Source organism: Jaculus jaculus, chromosome 6 (genome assembly GCF_020740685.1).
Source record: "Jaculus jaculus isolate mJacJac1 chromosome 6, mJacJac1.mat.Y.cur, whole genome shotgun sequence".
Classification (NCBI taxonomy): Eukaryota; Metazoa; Chordata; class Mammalia; order Rodentia; family Dipodidae; genus Jaculus; species Jaculus jaculus.
In genome coordinates, this window is record NC_059107.1 from 34886829 (window position 1) to 34908117 (window position 21289).

General features: G+C 44.3%; 1 protein-coding gene across 3 annotated transcripts in view; it reads right to left on the bottom strand.

Annotated features, from left to right (window-relative positions):
- The window catches only part of Spock1 (SPARC (osteonectin), cwcv and kazal like domains proteoglycan 1), a 534501-nt gene that overhangs the window by 169217 nt on the left and 343995 nt on the right, over positions 1-21289 (bottom strand). For all 3 annotated transcript variants that reach the window (XM_045153029.1, XM_045153030.1, XM_004665088.2), the window contains one exon: positions 6456-6570. In XM_045153029.1, coding sequence (XP_045008964.1) covers positions 6456-6570 — 115 coding nt within the window. The remainder of the gene's footprint in view (positions 1-6455; positions 6571-21289) is intronic.

Below are 21289 nucleotides of genomic sequence, written 5' to 3' on the forward strand. Positions count from 1 at the left end.
AATGGATACAGCACAGTTTGTACATTGAGTTACACTGGATTCTGATTTTTATGATTATAAATGGAGTTCATATGAACTTACATACTGAGCACATGTGCCTAAGATTTTGTGACACATTTTATAGTCAGATCTTGGCTGGAGAGATGGCTCAGAGGTTAAAGGTGTTTGCTTGCAAAGCTTGACAGTCCAAGTTCGATTACCCAGTACCCACATAAAGACTGATTCATAAAATGCCACATGCATCTGGAGTTGATTATCAGTGGCAAGAGACCCCAATGTGCCTATTCTCTGTCTCTCTGTCCCTCATCTTACAAATGAATCAATCAAAATATTTAAAAAAATAAATTAGTTAAATCAAATCTTTTGTGGTACATGTTTTGAAATGTTTTCTCCCAGTATGACTTCCTCTTCTAGTCTTGTAAGTGTCTAGAGAAGATCAGAAATCTTTCATTTTGATGAAAACTCATTTGTTACTTTTTACTGCACCTATCCTTCTTGGTGTTTGTGTCATGCTTAAGACATCATAATCAAACCTAAGGTTGCTGCTCCTATATTTTCCTCTACAAGTTTTATAGTCTTCATATCTAAAATGATGTCCCATCTCAAGTTAATTTTTTATATGTCATGTTATGTAATCATCAACATTTTAGGCATAGCTTACACTATCAGAGAAGAATCATGTGCTAATACTCATGTGTAATATATGTACTTACAGTAACACAAAATATATGTGTGTACTATCTATCAAACAACTTGTGACAAAAGCAAGTCGATGAGAAAAATCCACAACTAAAAGAGACAGAAATACATTGTAGTATTTTAATTACTATTATTTGATCATGCAGATTACTTATTACTGTTTCTTTTTACTTGTTCAATTTTTAGTAGTTTATATAGTTAGCATTAGCTACCATTAAGTTAAAAAAATGATTTTTTTAATTTTGGTTTTTTGAGGTATGGTATCAATGTAGCCCAGGCTGACATGGAAGTCACTATGGAGTCTCAGGGTGGCCTTGAACTCACAGCAATCCTCCTACCTCTGCCTCCCGAGTTCTAGGATTAAAGGCGTGCACCACCATGCCCAGCTCGAAATTGTTTTAACACCACTTCTTCGTGAAGCTTTCCTGACTGCAGGATATCTTCATTGCTCCTTGGTACATAGAGGACTGCTGAGAAATTAAGGGGGCTGAACTCACTACCAGAGTCTACCCTTCCTTCACACCCATCAATACTTCTTAACAGCAGGAAGAAATGAAACAAAGGCTTTCTAGAAAAATTCCAAAAAGTAGGTGAATTCAACAGAAACTTTTGGGTGAAGCCAAATGCAAATGTCCACCTCATCAAGGAGGTCTCCATCAGAGCTAGGCCAGCTCTTCCGGCTTGCCTTCCTAACACCCCATCCAAACCATGTGGTCAGCCCTGACAGGTGGCCACAGATGTGTGCTCCCAATAGTCTTTCCACACACTCAGTTTTACAAAAGACACACTAATAGCACCCTCTCACTGAGGCCCATTCTGTCCTTCTGCTCTGATGTTCCTGCAAAGTCGGTCCCAGTATGGGGCCCATCCAGCCACCTCTCCTCCATAAGCACTGCTCACTGTCCTGGAAACAAGACTCACCACTTGAGTTGCCTGGTTGAAATGATGACTACAGATGTTTTGCAGAAAGAAAGATGACTCCCCTGATTAATAATTGCACAAAGCTGTCAACATGCTCTCCCTGCTTCAGGGGAGCCCTGAAGTTGAATGTGGAAAGGCAGATGTTTCATCTGGGAGGGTGTCCAAGACTCTTGGGAGAAGAGTGACATACTTGGCTGAGAATGAGGGCTGAGGATGAGGGCTGAGGATGAGGGCTGAGGAGTCCCACCTCACAGAGAACAGGAGAAAGGCTGGACTAACAACCACAGTGAGCACCACCACCACAGGTTCCCTGTGGACCAGGCCTCCTCCCAGATCATGCTAAGGGAGTAGGCCTCAATGGATTTTTTTTTTCCAATAAAGGAATAAACCTTATTATCAGAAATGCAGTCATTTTATTAGTATTTTCCTGCTGTGAATCACAAAGGGGCAGCAGAAATATCACTGTAATCCTTGAGATAAACCTCAAACACTGATTCCCCTAAGAACTTCACAGACAGTATAATCAAACCAAGAAGGGAACAGGGCCCTAGAGGGAGTTACTTTTTTTTTTTTTTTTTCTAGGAACATGCACAGCTTTGGGCATTTCTAGCTGAATTTCCAGAATGACTCAATAATGAAACTTATCATTGTGAATTGTTTTAGTAATTGTAAGACCAGCTGTCATTATTTGCCATGATACTGTGTGCTTTACACAGCATCATCTTTATCGTATATTCACACAAACTCACACAATATCCAATCCAAGAGCCTTGGTTGTGAATCCATTTAACAGATGGAGAAGCACACAGTGATGTGTTAAGGTCACACCACCAAGATCTAACCACCATGGCAACTGAGCCCAGTAGTTTTATTCCTAAACCTATCTTCTGAACCATTATTATTTTATGGATTGTATTCAATTTAATACATAATTATTTTATACTATTTTATCAGGATATACAGGAGATGATGACATCTTCCACATAAGCAATGAGTAATGGTCAGACACATGGTCAACCTAGGAAAATGACACTTTTATCTGGAAATGTCTGAATACCAACAAGCTTTCTTCCTTGATCTCAAATGGATTTGAGTTTGAAACTGAACTCACTTTGGCATGTCTAGAAAGGTCTGCATTGTGAATTTTAGGGAGGGAAAGCATATGAAGGACTCTCTTACATATGTGCACACACATAGATACCTGGGAGCAAATGGTCAAACAACTTGAGCATTATCCCCAAAATTTTGGTTTATTGCAATCAAAGTTGACATATTCCTCTTCATCAAAGGCGGCAGAAATCACATGTGGCAAGAAGATTGGTACTAGTTTTCTTAGAATATGAACATCTTAAAAAAAAAAAACTTTAAATAACAAGCACAAAATTATTTTTACAGCTCACTCCTTAATGCACTTGATTTTCCTTGAATGAAAAAACATTCTTATTTGGACTGGAGAGATGGCTCAGCACTTAAAGGGACTTGCTTGCATAGCTGACGGCCTGGGTTTGATTCCCCAGTACCCATGCAAAACTAGATGCATGAAGTGATGCTGAAAGGCCCAAGAATTCAGAAGCTCAGAAATACTATCACACTCCAAAGGGAGCTTAAGTGGGCCCCCTGCATACCTCAAACTCCAGGCTTTACTCTCTGTTAGAAGCAAGTAAAGAATCCCTCTTTTCATCATATCAGAGCCTGCTCCTAATATAAAACTAGGTAAAAAGGGGATGAGATAGCCCTCAAGGATGGGAAATGAGTAATAAAGTAAACCACTTATTTGGTTTCTGTAAATAGCCTGCACCATAAGCCTTAATAGCCCACACTGTAAGCCTTAGTAGCTCGCACCATAAGCTGTAGCAGCCTGCCTCAGACCACCAAGGTCATAGGAGGCTGATACCATACTCTGCTACCCCCACCTAAGGAATTGCACAAGTGGTGACCACCAAGGTCACAAGAGAATGATTGGTCCATGAGGGGCTTGAACAAAGTAAACTAATTGGCTTAGAAACTGTGGGGTGGCACAAACTGACTGGCTCACACCCTGCAGGGGCTCCTGATGTTAAATAATGATTGGTCTAATGCACAGGCTTTGTTAGAAACCCTATAAAAACTGTCCCGTTCCTGCATTCGGGGCTCTGCAGTCCTCTACCCCTGTGCGGTGTACGACTGTGGACCCCAGCGCGCTTGGAATAAAATCCTCTTGCAGTTTGCATCAAGACCGCTTCTCGTGAGTGATTTGGGGTGTCGCCATATCCGGGCAGAGCGTGGGGACCCCCTGCGGGGGTTTTTTCCTACAATGCACGCGTCTGGAGTTTGACTGCAGTAGCAGGGGGTCATATCCCCTCTCTCCTCTCCTCTCCTTTCATCTTTTTTTAAAATTTTATTTATTTATTTATTTATTTGAGAGCGACAGACACAGAGAGAAAGACAGAGAGAGGGAGAGAGAGAGAATGGGCGCGCCAGGGCTTCCAGCCTCTGCAAACGAACTCCAGATGCGTGCACCCCCTTGTGCATCTGGCTAACGTGGGACCTGGGGAACCGAGCCTCGAACCGGGGTCCTTAGGCTTCACAGGCAAGCACTTAACCGCTAAGCCATCTCTCTTTTTAAAGAGATGGTTACCCTTATTGCCTATCAGGAGCCTGGCATACCAAACATATCCAGTACCTCTTGGACTGTCATTCAACATGAACGGTAAACAATCACTGACAGACTGAAGAGGTCAACATGCTGTAGTAGAAGTAGAAAGCATAAGCTGTGGAGGCAGGAAGTCCTGGATTTGAATCATGGCTATCGCATAGTAGATACACAAGCAAGTTAGCAATGCCTCTGTCTATGCTTCACTTGGAGAAGAGAGAGAGAAAAAAAAAATGTACTCGGTTTAAAAAAAAATGACTGGAAGGATTACTGAAAAAATGTGAGGATGGAGTGTAATGCCTGGTATCCCAGGGCAAGGCCTATCTTCACAGCCAAGGACAACTTCCAGTTTGGACCCACTGCAAAGCACACCTTAATACCTTGTAGATTGGTCTTATAGATGTAAGTGCTAATGCTACTTTTATCAACATTGGAAGCAATCCACAGTAAGATGACCCTGGCGGTCAGGTCAGTGGACAGAGGTGTTATGCTTAGGAAAGACAGAAGCAATGGAGCCACCTCACACTAAAAGCACTGTTCTGCCACTAGAACATGATTTGAGGGGATGGCACCCCCCAGGTTGGCTCAGAGGAAATCACTTAGAAGATTAAAAGGCAACTACAACATATCCCAAAAGAAACACTCAAGGCAACTGTGGCTGCTAGAACTTAAGAAGAGAGAGAGAGCATGTGTTCTTAAGACCCAGGAGGTCAAACTGGAGCTGATCAAGGAAGGTTCTAGGGAGGCAGGTTTCAGTCGGATTCCAGTTCCCCAAAGCGTGTCACAAGAAAATAGCTGAACACAGTGGAATGACTTCAGTGTGTGTCGCTGTATTTCTCGGGTTAGTAGGAAGGGGATAGGCCCTAGTACCACCTGTTCCCAACCCTGCTCCTTTAAAAAAAATAATTTAACTCGTGTGTGTGTGTGTGTGTGTGTGTGTATGCATATGCGCCAGATTCTCTTGCTGCTGTAAATGAATGTCAGATACATGCACAACTTTTTGTGTCTAGCTTTATGTGAGTGGCTGGAGAATTGAACCCAGGTTGGCAGGCATTAAAGCAAGTACCTTTAACCACTGAGCCATCTTCCCAAACCCAACTCAACTCCATATTTTCTTTTTTTAAAAAATTTATTAGACACCTGAGAGGAAGGGAAAGAGAGGAGGAGAGGGAATTTAAATAGGTAAGCCAGGGCTTATTGATACTGCAAACAAATTCTAGATACATGCATAACTTTGTGTATCTGGATTTATTTGAGTACTGGGGAACTGAACCCTGGACCATCAGATTTTTGAAAGCAAGTGCCTTTAACCACCGGGCCATTTCTGCAACTTCTTAAAGTCTGCTCTCTTCTCTCTTCTCTCTTCTCTCTCTCTCTTTCTCTCTCTCTCTCTCTCTCTCTCTCTCTCTCTCTCTCTCTCTCTCTCTCTCTCTGTGTGTGTGTGTGTGTGTGTGTGTGTGTGTGTGTGTGTGTGTGTAAGAAAAAGAGAGTTTTTCTCAAGAATTTTTGTGAGAGCAAAACTTTACCAATTTGATCTCAAGGCTTTTTCCAACAAATGCAAAAGCCTAAGCCTACTGGATAGAAAGTTCTGGACGGATTGAGATAACAAGCAAGGGCATTAAGGGCCTTAAAAAAGATGGCAAAGGCCTCTCTCTGGGTGAAAATGAAGAAATCAGTTGTTGTACCCTGAAACCCTGAAGCCCCAGCAAGTATTCCTGGAAGAAATGGTAGTGTAGGGTTGTGAGGAGGCAAAAACACAAATGTGCCACATCCTGTAGGGCACTTTGGGGGACAGGGACAGGGAGAGAGAACCATGGCATCCCAGCCCTGTAAGCACTCTGGAAGAACTACTGCATTCACAGTTTCAGCTACAACCAGGAGAGCAAAACCACAGGCCTTTGCTTTCTTGGCTACAAGGTTTGTGGACACTGGGGTCCCTTGGAGAGGAAGGGGGTGCCAATGAAGAACATGAAGGGATGTTTCTGTCCCTGTGCTCAGAGGAAGCCTCAGTCAAAATGAAGCTGATTTGAAGGAAGTTTAGATTCCTTGCAATTCCATATTTGGAGTCTGAAATTCATACCACCGCAGGAATACCTACATGAAATACCCTACAAGAAGGGAGCACAAACCTGGCTCATGCCTCCCCAGCCTTGCCCCAGACACAGACCCTGCCATTCCCCTGCCTCATCATTCTTCACCTTACCTGGGCAGCAGGTGCTTGCGGCTGACACACAGAGCTGTCTGGTAGTCCTGGGTCACACATACTTTGTGAGGGCTGCATTTCACCTTCAGGCAGGGGTCCTTGGATGGGTCCAGGGCTGAGGACAAAGGAATAGAAAACAGGAAGTTAGGGCCTCCAGAGAAGTCAAACAAATGAATGAAAAAAATTAATGAAACCGTGTGTTTGCTCTCTGCGCTATTTCCCAAGGCTGGTGGGGACTGGGAAAGAAAAAGAGCCAGGAGGGATTCTGTATCTATCACCCACAATCTTCTCAACATCAGCATCAAGATTCTTTCGTGCAATGGGAGTTACAGTATCATGACTTCAAGCAGAAATTACTCTTAACAGATATCCTTTGGAATCTTACATGATACCAAACTCAAGAGCTGCCAAGAGCATCCCTCTTTGGTGATTATCTGGCATTATTTTTTATGGCATTAATTTTACTTCCTGTTACAAAAAAAAAATCCTTAAGGATAGAGTTCTCCCCCACTTCAATTTAATAAATATAATCTACAGGCACAAGTAACCCATTTTAAGTTTTTGGATAACTTCAGGATGTGCAAGAGAGTTTTGTGCCACACAAACTTAAGATGTAATAGGAAGAGGGGAAAAAAGCATAGACTATAAATATTTATTGTGTAAGGCAGAATTAGATAAGGGCCATGATAGGCATATAAAATGATAGCAGAGCTCAAGAGGAAAAAATAGGGATCAATTTCTAGGGCAAAGATTAGTGAAGCATTAATATTTGAATTGGATCTTGAAGGCTGGGCAGGATTTTGTGAAGCCAAGATGGACAGGGCAAGCCAGGCAGGAAGGCCAGGAGGAGCCAGTGCAGAGAGGCATGTTTGAGCAATCATAACTGCTGCTCTATTAACTAGAGTTGTGGGTAGGAATAATGAGATGGTGATAGGGCGGAGCAGATTCACACAAGTAGCTCCAGAAAGGGTCTCCAAAGGCGCAAGGTCAGATGCTGTGACATTTTTTTTTTTTTTTTCTACTATGAGCCTAGCAGCGGTTCCCTGGCTAATCTGCATGCCGAGGTAGACATGCTTATCCTGGGCACAGAGGAGGCCTCAGGGAATTCTCCGCAAAACAAAAGCAATTGTGCCATCTCCCAGCTTCAAGGCTGAAAGCCTATTAGGCAGTAAATCTTTCATAACTGTTCCCCTAGTCAGGGGAGGGATGTTCCTCAAACCATCCCCACACAAACATTTGGTTAAACAAATTGGCATTCCAAGCAGGAATGCAAGAAGAAATGCATTGTTCACTCCATGGTTGGGTTTTCAGCTCTCACCTAGAAAGCCATAATTCCTCCCCAGACCCAGAAGTAGCATGAAGTTTTTGTCAGATTGCTGCTAAAAAAACCTCTCCAGGGTCCTGACCCCACAGCATCCACCCAGAGGCATTAGGCTGCCTCATTGGCTCAGCGTAGTCGTAACCTACGGCGGGGTGTAGTGGCTGTGAGTGGAAACCAGTATACATCCAGAGGTCTGTCATGACAGCAACAAGACCTTGGTTCTGGTCGCAGGGGAATCACCTGGCAGAGCTTGCTTCCCAAGGGACATTCTCAGATGGCAAGAGCTTAGCAGAGAGAAGCAGGATCCAATAAGAGAGAGGCTGGTTTGAGGCCCAGGGACAAGATGTTTGCTTCCAGCTCTTAAACTAAGAGACACCTATGGGCTGCACATGGCTGGAACAGCCCTGGTCTGCCCTCACAGTCTTCCAAAACTTTACAAGCAGAGCTTCCTAATCCCATGATGAGTCTACAGTTTCTTGAGGGTCTCTGCATGAGAAGCCAGGAGGCTCATGCAGCCTCAGCCAGTGATCTCTTCCTTGTGGTCTCCTCCTAGCCCCTCCTCAGGCTTTGACTTGCTTCCTAAGATGCCTCCAAAACTGAGAAAATGATTAAGAATACCATATGATTACTAATGGGGATCATGCCAGTACCTACAATCATACTTCTACTCACTCCCCACCTCTGGATCTCAGGAAACCTGGGGACCAGACCGTTGGCAGCCTCACCCCAGCAATCAGCTAAAGCCTCTTCCCAAGTCAGTACCCGGGGTATCGGAGACTTGGCATCTTCCACTTGGGTGGGTCTCAGACATGAGAAATTGTAGGCTAGCCTCACGTGATGCGTATCAAACCACAGTCCACGTGCAAGCTTCTGGGAAGAATTTGAACTCATTTTGCTTCCACAGTCAAGTTTACAAACATTCAGTGGCCACATGCCACCCATGTGGCCTGCAGGACTGAGACAAAGATGGTAAATTGGTCCTGCATGTCAGGAAAGGACCCAGACACCCAGAATGGGGGCTTCTTGGACTGAATCCTGGATCTGCTGCTTCCAAACCTTTCCGTCCCTCCACTTCCTCTCTGTAAAATAGGGACCTTTTGCGAGGTACCTTTACTGCTGGTCAGGAAGAATTAGGATCCCTAAGTCCTTCTAACAGACCTGGTAAGAGGGAGCGGGCAGGGTGACTGGGCCCTGAAAGAAAAAAAAAAAAAAAAAGACAGGAAAGTTTACACTTGCTAGACATCAAGGATGATCTGACTTCTTATCTCTTACCTAGTTCCTTAGACCTGTTTTACAAAACAAACAAACAAACAAACAAAAAAACCAAAACTGGTCCTCTCCTAAGAAGGAGGTCTTTGATTTAAGCATTGGGTAGTTGACCAAGTCCAGACCCCTGGAACTTGGTGTCAGGGTTAGCCTCTTCCTGGTATAGTCCCTAGTCCTAGCCAGTCACCTGAACAGGAAGACAAGACCCACCACCGTTAGGTCATAAATGCTTTTGCAAGGGGAGGGCATGCTCTTGGAACTACCTGAGCACTTGAGAACTCCCAGCTGTGGGTGAGTTTCCCTCAGGCCCAGCTGGGCTGAGCCAAGGTGAGAGCCCCCTAGCCTTGACTCTTCCCCCAACCCCCGCCAGCTCCCCACATGGCAGGAGCTCTTTGAACTTACTTTCTTTTTTTCTCTTTTCTTTCCATGGTTTTCCCAGACCCTCCACATGGGATCTCTGGCTACGTGGGTGCCTTTCCTTGGCTCTGTACTTTGCTCAATAAATAGAATAATTTAAAAACCACCCTCCTAAGGCTCTTTTTAGTGAATTCTTTGATTAAAATTAGAAACGAACGTGGAGTTTTAGGGTCCAAGGACTTTCCTGAACCCCAAGCACCCCATTACACTAGCATATGATAAGTATCTCATATGTATTGGTTTTGATTTTTTTTCCCCCCAGGTGTTCCTTTGTTGTCAAAATGAGCAGTACTATAGTCACTAGAACAACAGTTAGCACTTACTGTGTCCTTGTGTGAACTAAGTCCTCTAACTGGATCAGTTTACTTAATCCCCACAGGCATTCAAGGGAGGCCCTGAAGCTAAAACGCCCTTTCTGCAAACACTGATCCCTAAGACTGACTGCATGTGTGAAGTGCAGAGGGAATTTGTAAACCTGGTCAGTGAGCCCAAATCCCTGTCTGCACAGTAACACAGCGTGGGATCATTTAGGATCCTTGTTCACCTAGAACGTTGCTTGCTGGGGGGGGGGGGGGGGGGGAGGCACAGAAGCAAGCTACCTAAGCGTAGAGCTCAGTTGATACCATTTTATTGGAACCTTCATGGTGGAACTACACTGTAATAGGGAAAAGCAAGGGATGAAGGCACACCCCAGCAGCGTGCCTCTCAGGACCAAGCCACCAGTCCCAGCACCCCCTCTGCGGGTGTGGGTGGGACCTGAGCAACTGCACCCTGCTTGCTTTTTCTGAGTGCAGCAATGCCCTCCTCACCTGAGTCACCTGGTCTCTGTCTAGTCAGTGCTCTCTGCAATCTCACCACTAGGTAAGATAGTGGAAGCTAGCAACAGTCTTCATCCACAATACTGATACTTAACGTAAGCAGTTCTCTCTCTCTCTCTCTCTGCCACCCCCTCCCCAAATAAATTAACTATTTTTAAAAGGATTCTGAGGGCTGGAGAGATGGATTAGCAGTTAAGGCACTCACCTGTCAAGCCTAAGGACCTGATTTCAATTCTCCAGGACCCACATAAGCCAGATGCACAAGGGGGCACATGCGTTTGGAGTTCCTTTGCAGTGGCTGGAGGCCCTGGTGCACCCATTCTCTATCTGCCTCTCACTCTCTGCCTCTTTCTCTCTTTCTCAAATAATAAATAAAATATTTAAAACATAAGTAGGGGTTGGTTGATGGCTCAGTGGCCAACAGCATTTGCTTGCAAGCCTGCCGAGCAGAGATATTGAGCCTCAGCATCCATGGAAAGTCTGATGCAAAGCGGCACACATGTCTGCAATACGACATGTATGTCTGTAATATTGACGTGCCTATGGCAATGGGAGATGGATCCAAGAGAATCCAGAGGCCTGAAAGCAGCAAGGGGGACTGGAGAAATGGCTCGGTGGTTAAGGCGCTTGCCTGCAACACCTAACGACCCAAATGTGATTCCCCAGTACCCATGTAAAGCCAGATGCACAAAGTAGTGAATGCATCTATAGTCTGTTTGCAGAGAATGAAAACCCTGGCATTCCCATTCTCTGTCTCTCTTCTAACTCTGCCTGCAAATAAGTAATTTTTTTTTAATGTGGAATACAAGAGAAACACCGAGGTTGTCCTCTGACCTCCACATATGCATGACAAAATGTGCATGCCTATATACACACAGACATTTTACATATATATGCATTGCAAATAAAATACGAAACCAGTTAAGCTAGGCTGGTCATACAGGTATGTGATCCCAGCTGTTTGGAAGGCTGAGAAAATAGGGTAGTACATTCAAGGCCTGCCTGGGCAATTAAGACTGTGACAAAATAAAACATACAGAAGAGGGCTGGAGAGATGGCTTAGCGGTTAAGCGCTTGCCTGTGAAGCCTAAGGACCCCGGTTCGAGGCTCGGTTCCCCAGGTCCCACGTTAGCCAGATGCACAAGGGGGCGCACGCGTCTGGAGTTCGTTTGCAGAGGCTGGAAGCCCTGGCGTGCCCATTCTCTCTCTCTCCCTCTATCTGTCTTTCTCTCTGTGTCTGTCGCTCTCAAATAAATAAAAAATAAAAATTTAAAAAAAAAAAAACATACAGAAGAGACCTCAGAGTAAAGCACTTGCCAAACATTCATAAGACCCAAGGTTCAATTCCCAGTACTGCAAAAACACAAAACAAAACAAAAACAAAATTAAAAAAATTACTCGGCTCCACACATGTACTTAACAATGTGCTAAAAGTTAATTATTGAATCTGAATACTTCAAACCTGTATGCAAATTAGTTAGAGTGAATGAACTTTACAGAAAACAAAACAGTAACAAGTCAAGCTGTCAGGGGCTGTTTAATCATCCGAATACACATTGTTTTTGAAATCCAGTGACAGTTGAAAGGGGACAAGGGGAGGATGGCACGTGGAGGCAGAGCGTGTCACTTTCATGCACGTGCAGTGCCTCCTTAGATGATTTTCCCAGGAGCCACAGGGCTCCCAGCACTGGCAGAGCTGAAGACATCAACAGAGGAAGTGGCATCTGAGAAACCCTTTCACAAAGTAGAGGACTGTCCAGGAGCGAAGTGGGGAGAGCTGGGATCAGTGACATCCCTGAGCCAGCTTGAGGCCTCCCTGTCAAGGTGGCTAAAGGTTTCTTGGAGACCGTGCTCCATGTTTTAATTTCTCGGCACATACTCTGTGGTAGGATGCAGCAATCTTCAGAAGGCAACACCCTGTGTCCCTAGTCCCTCTGAGTCACCAGGCCTACAAGAAGACTCATGTGGATCTTAATAGGATAATGTGGTCAGCCAGGCTCCACAGGCACTCAGTGAATGGAATTTCTCCTTTCTCGCCCAGCTTCCTGCCAAACCCAGCCATAGGTCAATTGTCACACAATGACTTCCTCATTAAATGTTTTTTTTTCCAAAATTAATTTTTACAAAAACTTTCCTTAAGAAAAAAAAAATACAAGAATGAATTAAAGAGTTTTGTTGAGCTGCAGAACACTGAATCAAAAGCCAGTTAATTACTGGCCGTGTGTGTGTGTGTGTGTGTGTGTGTGTGTGTGTGTGTGTTTAATTAATTTTATTTTTTAAGCCCGTGTCATTCTTTTTAAAGTTTTTAATTAATTTTATTTTTCAAGCTCATTCCTTGGTCTCAATTAAAGTGGTGATATTTTAATTCTCTTAATAGTTTCTGAACTTGTTTTTCAGCTCAATCAATTACTTTTTTAATTAGCAACATTGATTTTAAAGTCTGGGTTCAAACCTTTTCCCTGTCCACGGGCATCTCCTATAGGCTAATTGGCACCGGGTCAGGACACCTGCCACAGTGTTTGCTACCACCTCAGAGATGCCAAGAGGAGAGAGAGAGAGGCCTGACACAAAGTGTCCCTCAGTCCCTTGGGGAGGTGCCCAAGCCTGTTGATTCGACTAACGTTAGCAGAGCATTACTTTGTGGGGAGAATCTTTTGGCAGGCTGGAGGCCGGCATCTCTGCAGGGGACAAGATGTCCATCTGTGGTGGTTTTATCAGCTGTCCCCCATAAACTTACGTGTGTTGAATGCTTGGACCCCAGCTGACGGCAACTTGAGAGGTGGATCTGTGGTGGAGGAGCTATGCTGGTGGGAGCAGGCCTTGAGATTTGTGAAGCCCTAAGCTTGCCAGTGTTAGCTTGGCTCACTCTCCTGCTGCTGTTGTCTGCCCTGCTGTGGCAGAGGTAATGGTCCAGCCTCTTGCTTTTCCCTGCGATCACGGCTCACCCCCTCGAAACTGTAAGCCAGAATAGCAAAACATCCTTCCCATCGGTGGCTTCTGGTCAGGTGCTTTGTCCCAGCAACATGAAGGTGACTGTAACACCTTCCTGCTCTCGGGTCATTCGCATTCGAAGATGCAGGGGAGGTAACCGGGGCCCTGTGGAGGCTCAGGTGAAGCCGCCCAGAGATGCTGGCCTGCATGGAAAAGTGGTTTTAGGCCGAGGAAGGCCCTCCAGTTGAAAGAAAACCCTCTTTCCTGGGCTAGGAGGGAGTTGGCAGGTTTGGGAACTGCTGTTTCTTTCACCAGGCTGGCAGCGGGCCAGAGTGAGGGAGGGGTGTGTGTGTCAGGGCTGGTGAGGGGGAGTGGGCGTAGTCATGGAGGATCTTAAAACCACAGTCTCCCAGTTCCCAAGGGACCACAAACAAACATGATAGGTTTTGCCTATGTCTGGCATGCGCTTCCATTTCACAGTTAGAGGACAGGAGCAGAAGTGGGTCTCCCCATGTGTATGCTGTGGAGAAAGTGATCCATTAGTAAGAACAGGCAGGCTTTCCATAATCCAGCTCCCAACAAGAGGGGGCCCCTCTCCAGTGAGGTGGAGATGGAGGGTCTGCCAGTCAGTCAGCTCTCAGAGCCCTATCCTCCTTCCAGAAACTTCCTTATTCTCTTTCTCTCCCCAGGGCTATCAGGTCACACAGGATTCTGGGTAGCAACAAGCCCATCCTCTGAGACCAGTAATCAAAAAGACTTCTCTAAAAGTTGCATGAACTGTGGTCCAGGCTGGTGGCTCCCAGAGCTTCCTCTGGCAGAAGGTCACCCGTTTTGCAAAATATTTACACATTAATGATGGCCTGCCCTCTCTTCCTTGCTTTTAAGATTGCCCTGTGCTCGGGTTGCTCACATTCAAGATTCATCTGAGGAGCAGACAGGGCCAGTGATTCATTAGGAGTGACTTAATGGATGACTGACAAAGAAATTACACCAAACTGTGGAAACAGCTTGTCTGTCCCCATGGTAACCCGTGCATCCCCTGCTCCAGAGGCCCTTGTTTAGCAGCTGACGACAGAGCCCCTCAGAATACAAAACAGAAGATTCTGCCCATTAGATTTTGCTGTCAGCAAGGAGAATGGCCTCCCTCACCACTCTTGGCGTCACATTAAAGGACTGGCTCGTTCCTCTGAAGCTGAACAAAAGACCCTATCGGTCATAGGTTCGGATCAGGCAGACATCTGAGTGGCAAAGAAGGCTGAACCTGTGTGCCAAAGGACAGAGAGGCATGCCTACAGAGGGTGACACAGGACACACAATGACATGGAAGCAGACCATAAAAAGACAAAACCGACTGCCACGATATTCTTCCTTCCCGTTCCCTTAAACTGAGGATCTAAAAGTTTCTGACGCTTAGCTTGAACACTTAAGAGCAACTTCCCAATTATATGACTAAGTGTGGGTTGGGGCTCATGATAAATTGGTATCAGCCTGCTTGGAAGGGCAAGTTTTCAGCTCTGCCCTTAAATAATAACTGCTTGAAAGCAGTTGGATGAGTTTAGTACATTTGTTACATTATCTTTTCAACTTTTATATGTATGAAGAATAAAAGATATTTTCATAATTAAAGGAAAAAATATCCTATCACTGTGTAAGTCAAATATATTAGGCAAAATATTCATCTCAACGGTTTTTAATAAGGGATAACTATAAACTTCAATGTCCTTCTGTATTAGTCTGATAGGGCAGCTGTAACAAAATACTATAGACTTGGTTCTTAATGAATTTTGGGGGGTTGACAGTTTGACGCTTTCTGGTATGGCAGGGGGTTCTGTGAGAGCCTCTTCCTGGCTTGGGCGGGATCAGCTTTTTGCTGTATTGTCACATGGCCTTTCTTTGGTACATACATAGAGACACATGGTAAACTCTCTGTTTTCTTGTAAGGGCGGATGCTAGTCCTTATAACTTTATTTAACCTCCATGACATCATTAGAGACCTCATGTCCAAAGACGGCCATCTTGGGGTAGAGAGACTTCCATGTGGGAATTTGAAAGGGACATAATGCAGGGGAGTGGTTCATAATGACATGGCATCTACTTGTAATGTCATGCAGTGATTCTAACGGAACAAGTAAGCCCACAAATGCTAACAGAAGATTGTCTGTGATCAATTAGGTTGAAAGTAAGAAAATTGACTGGAAAGCATCTTCTTGGTATCAGAACGCCTTAATGGTAAAGCCAGGACTAAAAATTAGATCTTCATTTCTGAAGAAGGCGCCCTTTCTCACCCTTTGAAACTAAATCTTCCTGCTTGGCTCATCTACCTCCTGGGGCACCTCTGGACAGCCAGTCTGAGAGTCAGGCTCCCACAAACCACGAGTCAACACAGCTGGTGCCTGTCACTGGCTGCTTTGGAAGCACAAGCCACAGAAGAAGGCCCAGTGCCTTCTGCCTCCTAGAAAATAGTGTATATAGCAGGGGCAGAACAGAAGACAGGTCATGGCCAAAGGCCAGAGAAAGTGTCCATCCCTGGGAGGTTGTGTCTTTTTCCTCCAAGGTGAGGGAGTTAGGGAGTGTCTGTGATTGCCTGCACCAACGTAGTCACTGCCCCAAGAATGACCCCTCTGCTCACATGCAAAGCAAAACATTATGAGCAACCATGGATAGGCCTAACACAGTGAGAAGACAGTAAAGGAAGGAAAGAAGCAGCTCAGCTGTGGGAATGAGCACCATAAAATCAGTGCACACAGAACTCTACCAGCCTGGTAGCTTGCCTCCTTCCTAAACCACCCAGCCAGACTTTCCCTAGTCCGCAGCTGTTCTGGAATGGTGAGGAGGGCAAGGCCCCACCAGTGCTTCCAACAAGCAACTGATTTCCCTTTGAAAATGGGTGGCAGAGGTAGAAAGAGGTCAAAAGAGAACAGGGGAAGCATCCAGATAGAACGGAAGGGAAGGGAGGAACATTTTGTTGCACAGTGTTTTAGGTAGACAGGGGACGATGATGTGGATAGTGACATCAACAGACCTATTATATATTTTAATTCAACAGTGAGGAAACCCATACAGAAATCGGTTCTCTAACCATGGCAAACAAATGCCTGATCTTTGGGCCACTTTTTGCATACAGCTCTACATGGTTGTAAAGTCATCGCATGGAACGTTGAACCTTAGCCGACAGGATTTGGAAGTAAGCATCTTTAGCAAATAGGCCATCTCCCAGCCTCTGAAATCAGTTCTTTCTTAATTTACTAATTGGTAACCTACTTGTGGTCATACAGTCAATGAGACTGAACTTTAATCCTAGTAAGGATTATACCAAAGCCAATGTTCAGAGCCACTAGGCCATGTATGCAAGCAGACTATCATAGGGATAAAGGTGATTCTTATAGGGCCAAGTATCCATATACCAAAATACCCAAGACCCCCTAAAGAACTCTTTACTGTAGAAAACACTGCATGGTCAGAGATCAAAGCCAGATTTTTGGGTATTTGAATAAGCTTGGGTGGCCATTATTAATTCAAAAGTCAAGACTTATTTCAAAAGCAATGTTTGGGGGTCTTGGTAGATTGTTCACTGGTTAACGGTGCTTGCTTACAAAGCCTGGTGGCCAGGGTTTGATTCCCTAGTACCCACCTAAAGCTAGATGCACAAAGTGGTACATGTGTCTAGAGTTCATCTGCAGAAGCAAGAAACTCTGGTGAACACCTAAATTCTCTCTTTCCCTCTCCTTGCTAAATAAATGAATAGTATCTTTAGAAAGGCAATAATGCTTAGTGAATTAAGTCTCTGACTTAAATACAGGGGACTAGGGAAGCCTTTTATATACTCCTCCACTGTGGCTCCTTCTGTGAAGGGTTTCCAATCCATGACACATGATTGATTGATTGATTGACAGGTGAATGTACAAGGCCTTGGTGGCAATAGAGACAGAGTGGTATGCTCTCAACAAGACCCCAAAATGGCCTTGCCTCTAAGGTGAGGGGCACAACTCTATCCACAGAGAAACCATCACTTTACCATTCCTCAAATGGCCAGAACTTATTAAAATGTTTTAACAGTAAAAGTTCTTGGGTTCTATTTCATTATAATTGGCATAAATTATTCATAAGACATTTATGAACAAAGAAGAATTACTCAAAATACAAAAGAACCAATTCTATAACCTAGGAAAAAATAAGAGGACATAAAAAGCACAAAAATATCAGATATTTTCAGGAAAAAAAAAAAGTATGCTTAAAAGACCATGATGGCTCATAAACTCTGTGGTTTGTGTCTGTGCTGTATTTCAATGCAATTAAAAATCCCTTAAAGACACGGAACTTTTCCCAGAACAAAAGTATCCACAGAAATAATTCTTTTGATGCTGATTATCCTATCATTATTCAACAGCCAGACAATTGGCTACATTAGTATGTGGAAATTCAGAAACTCCAGGAATTTTCCCCCAAATTTTACTGCACCAGGAATGTACGGTCTAGAGTCTGGAACAGAGAGACGAGGGTTTGAGAGGGGAGGCACCATTGTGCTATATCTTTCCATCGTGAGACGGGAGGACTTGACGGGTTGGTTCCTCCGCCTGCGCCTCAGTTACAGACAAACAGATCTGACGTGGTAATTCAGAGAAGATGCCCAGCATAGGACCCGGCACATGCTCAGCTATCATTGTCATCATTCTTCAAAGGTGCTTTTCACCTTCTCCTAAGGCACAGAAAATGCAACCAAGGAAAGGGACCATGGACATTTCAGAGGCCCAATTTCCCGGGGCGATGGTTCTGTCCAGCCTTTCCAATCTTAGTGGTTTGAATGTAAAAATGTCCCCCATAGCCTCAAGTGTTGATGATAAGGCTTTGGGAAGTGGAGCCTAGAGGAGATGCATCACTGGCGGGTTTCCTAGCTTAGCTTGCTGGTGCTAGCTAGTGAGCGAGTGTAGACGACTTCATTCCGGCTGCCTGTACGTGACAAGATGAGAGCTGGCTTCCTGCTTGTGCCAAGCTTTCCCCAGCATGGTAAAGCATCCTCTCAAGACTGTAAGCTGATATAAAACTTCTCCTTCCATAAGCTGCCTATGGTAAGGTGATTTGTCCCAAAAGGGAGAAGATGACTGCAACTGTCCCCTTTGCCCAGAAAACCTCAGCTAGTTAATCAGATCCATCTCACTGCTGACACCAAAGCATGAAAGACTCAGTCCATGCATCTTGAGTACAGCATACCTTTCCATGTCTCCTTCCCTAAGGGGCTGGTAATGAGGACTGAAACTCACCATTCCCTAAATTCTGTGCATTAAGATCATACAACAATGCAATGCATATGAAGCCACACTATCATTCACCGAGTGTTTGTGTGTATGTGTGTATGTGAGGAATTTGTGGGCTTCAGATATTTTTTTTTGATGGAGTGTCAGGAAGTCTGAGAGTTAAGGAAACCTAAGAATTTATATTGAAGGGCTGGAGGGATGGCTTAGCAGTCAAGGCATTTGCCTGCAAAACCAAAGGACCCAGGTTCGATTCCCCAGAACCCATGTTAGCCAGATGTACAAGGGGTTGTATGCATCTGGAGTTTGTTTGCAGTGACTGGAGGCCCAGGCATGCCTGTTCTCTCTCTCTCTCTCTCTCTTCTCTCTCTCTCTCTCCTTCTTTCTCTGTCAAATAAATAATAAATAAAAATAAAACATTATGGGCTAGAGAGATGACTTAGTGGTTAAGTGCTTGTCTGTGAAGCCTAAGGACCTCGGTTCGAGGTTTGATTCCCCAGGAACCACGTTAGCCAGACACACAAGGGGGCACACACATCTGCAGCTCGTTTGCAGTGGTTGGAGGCCCTGGCACGCCTATTCTCTCTATCTGCCTCTTTCTCTCTCTGCCTGTCCATCGTTCTCAAATAAATCAATAAAAATTAAAAAATAAAACATTAAAAAATTGGGAAAAAAAGGAAATTTATGTTGGAGGATTATTGATGAAAAGCTTGGACAAAAGAGCCTTATTAAAAAAAGAAAGAATCAATACAAATGGCAAACACACACTTAAGAAAACGTTCAGTACCCCTAACCATCAGGGAAATGTAAATTAAAACAACTATGAGATTCCACCTTACTCCAGTAAGGATAGCAAATGAAATGAAAACAAATGTTGGTGAGGATGTAGAGGACTAGGAACTTCTTTCACTGTTGGTGGGAATGTGAGATGGTACAGCAACTATGGAAAGCAATATAAAGGCTCCTTAAAAGGTTGACTATAGAGTTACCAACAGATGAAGTTATTCCCTTATTGGGCATCTACCCTAAGAGCTCCAAGCCTGTTCAGAGATATTTGCCCAACCATGTTTCTGTTGCTCAATTCATAATAGCTAAGAACTGGAATTAACCCAGGTGCCCATCATTGCATGAATGGATAACCAAGATGTGGTATATCTACATGATGGAATTCTACTCAGCAGTTAGAAAAAAAATGACATAATGAAATTTGTAGAAAAATGGTTGAACTTGGAGCAGATCATTCTCAGCAAACTCACCCAATCACAAAAGACAATCGTCATAGTGTCACACTCATCTGTGGCTCTAAACCTGGATCTGTTCGAGATGCTGACAACCCATTAGGCATCTTGAGGCATCTCGAGAATCTAGCAGTAGGGAGGGGAGGGCTGGAGGAAAGGGGAGAGCAGGAGTTGTGTGTGGGGGGGGGGACACTAAACTGGACCCAAATGTAAATGGTACCATAAAATTCTATGTTCCATAAAACAGACCTTTTAGGTGAACCCTCATCAGGATCTTACTTAGAGGGAACACCTGAATCAAAGGGCCCTGGAGAGAGTAAAATGAAGACTAACCTTAATTTTCTCCTGTCTTTCTCTCTCTTTTCTTTCTTCTTTCTCTTTTATATTACCTTTCTTTTTCTTCCTTCTTTTCCCTTGGTGCTGGTCTGTAACTCCCCATACCAGGATGCAGTTAACATCCACAATGAGCTGATTATCAGAGATACTGACAAGGTTTCCCAAAAGAAGAAAGATTTCTGTCCGAGCACTTGATGACCCACCAAAGGTCAGTGGTAAGACCCTACTGCTGAAGACACCATATGCTGTTTGTACGGAACATGGAGAGACCTGGCTGGAATCTGGAAGAAAGAGTCCCCAGAAAGTTAGCTTGTTTCATGCCATAAGGTGCTACATGTGGTACTGGGGTAAAATGGCCAACATCTGTCCAAGTAACTTGAGGTCTACTCAGCAGCAAATAACCTGATGTGTTGCTCACCCAAGTGCAATAGTAGCACACAGCCATGGTGGGTAACCAACTACTCTTGGATTGGCTAACAGATTCACTCATTGGAAAAGAACCCACAGCTGGAAATGGGGAAAAAGTCAGAATCATATTCAAATAATGAGTTTGCTCTCCAATATTATGCTCCCACCAATTTTGGGCTTCAAGAGGGCCCACCCCTATTAAATTCTCTCTAACAAAGGTTATCCCAGTTAACTGGTGCTGACTTCACTCTCTGTTGGAGAATCTGCTTCTGTTTTTCAGATGGATGCAGAACCTGAGGAGAGAATCAGTTCATAGCACTTTGCCAGGGCACCAGCTGAAACCATAGAGTAAATGAGCAAGGGTGCTGTTTTCTTGGCAAACCTGGTACCAGAATAAGGGTGAAGGAGATGGATGCAGAGGACACTCAACACCTACCAAACCAGAGGTTCAGAGACACAGAGGCTCCCAAGAGCCCATCACGGAACTAGACCTAAAATGAACCCAACTTGGCTCAGGTAAATTAGAGGAAGAGGGGTTGGAAAGATTGTTAGAGCCACAAGTTGGGACATTACACACAGAGACATTGCCTCTTCCCCATAACTGACGGCTACCCCCACAATGCATGACCCACAATCCCCATGGAGATAACCAGCATCCCCAACGAGGAGGGTTCCTTCAGAGGAGGGGACAGGGATGAGGGTAAGGATGGTACCAACATATGCTGCTTACACACTGAGTATGGCCATAATTAAATATATGCATATAAGTATTATATTAAATAATTATAGATATACACATATCATATATATGAGATAATTTTTTAAAGAATCTAGCATACATTGTTGACAT